Source organism: Bison bison, unplaced genomic scaffold (assembly GCF_000754665.1).
Source record: "Bison bison bison isolate TAMUID 2011002044 unplaced genomic scaffold, Bison_UMD1.0 scf7180017864471, whole genome shotgun sequence".
Lineage (NCBI taxonomy): Eukaryota > Metazoa > Chordata > Mammalia > Artiodactyla > Bovidae > Bison > Bison bison.
In genome coordinates this window covers 41,663,268-41,666,951 of record NW_011495032.1, presented here as the reverse complement: position 1 = coordinate 41,666,951, position 3,684 = coordinate 41,663,268, and the positions used below count along the sequence as shown (strand labels likewise).

At 59.0% G+C, this 3,684-nt stretch overlaps 1 protein-coding gene across 1 annotated transcript in view; it reads right to left on the bottom strand.

Moving 5' to 3' along the window:
• The window catches only part of LOC105003868 (striated muscle preferentially expressed protein kinase-like), a 42,484-nt gene that overhangs the window by 29,651 nt on the left and 9,149 nt on the right, over nucleotides 1–3,684 (bottom strand). The window contains 3 exon segments of the mRNA XM_010861301.1: nucleotides 968–1,143; nucleotides 2,202–2,290; nucleotides 2,519–2,694. Of these exon segments, the coding sequence (XP_010859603.1) occupies nucleotides 968–1,143; nucleotides 2,202–2,290; nucleotides 2,519–2,587 (334 nt within the window). The 5' untranslated portion in view covers nucleotides 2,588–2,694.

The following is a 3,684-nucleotide window of genomic DNA, read 5'->3' as shown; positions in this document are numbered from 1 at the left end:
GGGGCGGGGTGGTGGAAGGAGCAGGACAGGGAAGGGGGCTGGGCTGGGGAGGTGGGCAGGAAGAGAGCTAAAGAATTCAGAGATGGAAGAGGTGGCAGCCCCAGGCACCAGGAGGCATGGGCATGGTCACTAAGCGCATGGGGACTGAGGAGGTGACCATGACTCTCAGGGTCCATGCTCCAATAGGGAGCTGGGGGGCTCCTCAGAGCTGGCCTCTGCCAGGAGGAGGGGGTGGTGGCTGAGTGTGGAGCTGGGGAGAGGGGTTCCTGGCCCTGAACTGCCCACAGGGAAGGTGGGGAGTAGAAGGTGAGGCAGAGGGCCTGCCCTGGGGAGGAAAAGCATCAGCCCCAAGGGGCCGCCTGCTGTCCTGAGGCCTAGAGGCCACCTGTCCTTACGCCCCAACTCCGGGGGCCCAGTCCTCTCCGTGTCTTCCCAGCTCTGCTCACCCTGGCGACCCCGGGGTCCCTGCAACGCTCCATGCCCAAGTCACTCCAAGGGCCCCTCCGGACGGGTCCGACTATCAAACACTCCCCACTGCCACCCCCAACCACGGTATCGTCCACACAGCAATGGGATGGGTGGAAGAAGCAAGAGAGGAGCAGGGAGTGGGTGTGAGGAAGGGGCCTGGCAAGGTGACCAAGGCTTAGAAGAGTGTGAGATGAGGACCGCCGGCGACAGGAAGCAGGGTCTCTCGAGCTGGCACCGGAGCAGGCGTGATGGAGGGTAGGGAAAGCAGTACTGTGTAGTAAGCTGAGCGCTCAACAATTTGCTGTGTGACCTAGGGCAAATTGCCTCCCCTCTCTGGGTCTCAGTTTACTCACTACAGCATGAGCAGCTGAACCTGGGGACCTCGAAGGCCCTTTCAGTTGTGGAAAGCCATTAACTAAGCTTGTGTGAAAATTGGCAACCGGGCAGGGATGAGGCCAGGGCCAGGGTGAGGGGTTTGTAGAGAGTGTGAGGTACTCACCTCTGACCTCCAGGCGCGCCTCACACTGTCGAGCGCCATACTCGTTAACCGCCTTGCAGGTGTAGAAGCCAGCGTCGCCCCGCTCGGCAGCCAGGATCCGAAGCCGGCAGAGCCCATCCTCTGCCTCCTCAGCAAAGCGCCGCTGGTCTGGGCGCACAGGCTGACGGTTTCTCAGCCTGTCAGAAGGGTGAGAACTCAGTTCCCGGGCCCTGCGAGCATGGGGCTGCAAAGCCAAGCAGGCCTCCCACCCCAACATCATTCGTCTGCTCCCCAGATATGTCTCACTGGGCATGGGTACCCCTGGGTTACAGGGCTTGCTTTTCACCTTGACTCGCAATCCCACCACTGCCCCCTGCCCCCCAGGAACTTCCAGACACCCTCTGCCCACCTGGGTCACTCCCTTCTTGGAACCTAACTGCATATGTGTGTGTGTGTGTGTGTGTGTGTGTGTGTGTGTATGTGTGTGTTTAGGGGCATCCAACTCTTTGTGGCCCTGTGGACTGTAGCCCACCAGGCTCCTCTGTCCATGGGATTTTCCGGGCAATTGCAGTTAAGAGTAACACCAAGCTATTCAGCTCTTGATAATCCTTAGATTTTTGTCTTGTTTTAACTTATGTTAATGGAGAGATAGCTTTCTCACTTCCCAAAAGGAATAGGAAATAACTTAGTGTTAAAAAACTACACTGGGGACTAGATAATCATTTAAAAGTGAAAAAGAGAACCCAAACCAATAGAAACCTAAGCCAAACGAGTCATCAAATGGCACCTGAGACGAAGCCCTGCAGCTAAGGCCCAAGTTTAACTCTGGACACTGGCAGCTCAGAAACAAATTAAGTGTGGGCCCAGTGCAGGGCTGGGCACAGCACAGGCCTCAAAAAAGTCACCCTGTTGTCAAATAACAGGGCTGAGGTTGGGATGAGGGTTGGGAAGCTTCTTCAGGAGCGAGAGGACACCGGGTCATTCACGTCAAGTGGACAGACAGGAGACCATCTGTTACCCAAACCCTTCGCAGAGGGGAAGCCCTGAATGAGTGTGAACACCAGGGCAGGGGTGGGGCCACGGTGCGGGTAGCCTGGGATGGTAGCCTGGGGTCCCACTGTGCCTGGGATGATGCCCCTTCGGACAGACTGAATTCCACAAAGGGTTCACTGACCCCCCACCCAAAGCCAGGCTTCACAGGGCCCAGCCCAGAGCCGGCAAAGCTGGAAGATGGTAGTCAGGGGCTGCTACTCACCAGGAGACCACCGGCTTGGGTTCGCCCTGCACACGGATGCTCATGGTGACGTCTTGGCCTTCCCTTACTGACTGGTCCATAAGTGAGACCTGCAGGGGACCCCGAGGTGTCAGGTGAGACAGGGCCCAGCTTTGGCTCCTAGGGGAGGGGGACCCTGGGTCAGAGGTCTCTTCCACACCAGTCTGATGGAGACCGACTCTGGGTAAGAAGGGTTGATGGGACAAAGCCCCAGGCCTTGCTGGAGCCTGGTGTGGTCCCAAGAACAAAGGGCCACACAAAGGAATAGGAAGCTGGGGGCTGGCCTTAGGGGGTCTGACCTTGAAAGTAGGGGGCGCCTTGGAGCCAGTGTCCGAGGAACGGCGATTCTGGCCAGGACTGAGCTTCATGGTGGGGGCTCGGGGCCAGGTCTCCCCGGGTTCCGGGAACTCCTCTGGGGGGCTCAGATACTCCTCGTCAGAGGTGATAGGACTGCTGAAAGGAGATGTTGACCCACCTGGAGGAGAGACAGAGGAGAAACAGTGCCATAGGGATGTCTGGAAGAAAGTGGGGTGGGCAGGGAGACTGAGACAGCTAGTGGAATAGTCTGGGGTCAAGGACCTGATAAGGTCTGCAAAGTTGCAGAGCCCAGGAGTTGACATGGCTCCGTAAAGGCCCAGGAGCCAAGGAAGCTCAGAAGGCCAGCCCTGCCCTGACTTCACATCCCGGGGCTCCTACTCACTCGCTGTGACCTTGCCCAGGTGTTTCCTGTCACAGAGCCCTGGACTCGTGATCTGCCAGAAGCTCCCAACCCTGACCCTGCTGATCCTCTTGAGTGGGGCAACCATAGAGAATGGCCTGGGGCAAAGAATTCAGGCCCCAGAGGGGCCGTTCCTGGACCTTGTGGGAGATTTGGGATTCCACTGGAGCAGGGAACCTACATTCCCAGCATTGAACTGCAGGCCCCCAGTTCAGGTAGGTCATGGCTCTGGACCCCAGAGTGGCACAACCAGGAAACCCGTTTCTCGGGTGAGCTGGGCCTGGTGCAGAGGAACACACACCTCGGACAAGCCCCATCCTGACCTCAGTGCCAAGGCCCATGAGGCGGGACTGTCCAGCCAGCCCTTCCCCCACTCCCTTCTCAGCTTCCTGCCCCAGATACCCCAGGGGCACCTGTTGGCCCCAGCCCTGGAGTACAAACCCCCAAACTCTCAGGGGCCAGGAAGGCAGAGTTTTGAGTCATCCACAGAGAAGGGCGGCTCAGGGGAAGAGGAGGGGGCACCAGCACTGCTTCGGGAGAGGGGTGTCCCCAGGGCCCTGACGCCCTCCCCTGCAACTGGCCAAGGGCCCAGCCTCACTGAGCTGGCTCCAATCCGACTGCCAAATACAGACATGAATCTGCCACAGCCCCCTGGCCCCTCCTCCTGGTCCCCCACCCCAAGCCCCTTTGGCTTCGCCCAGGGGCAGGGCTTGCACCCCAACTTACCCCACGAGACTCTGCACACAG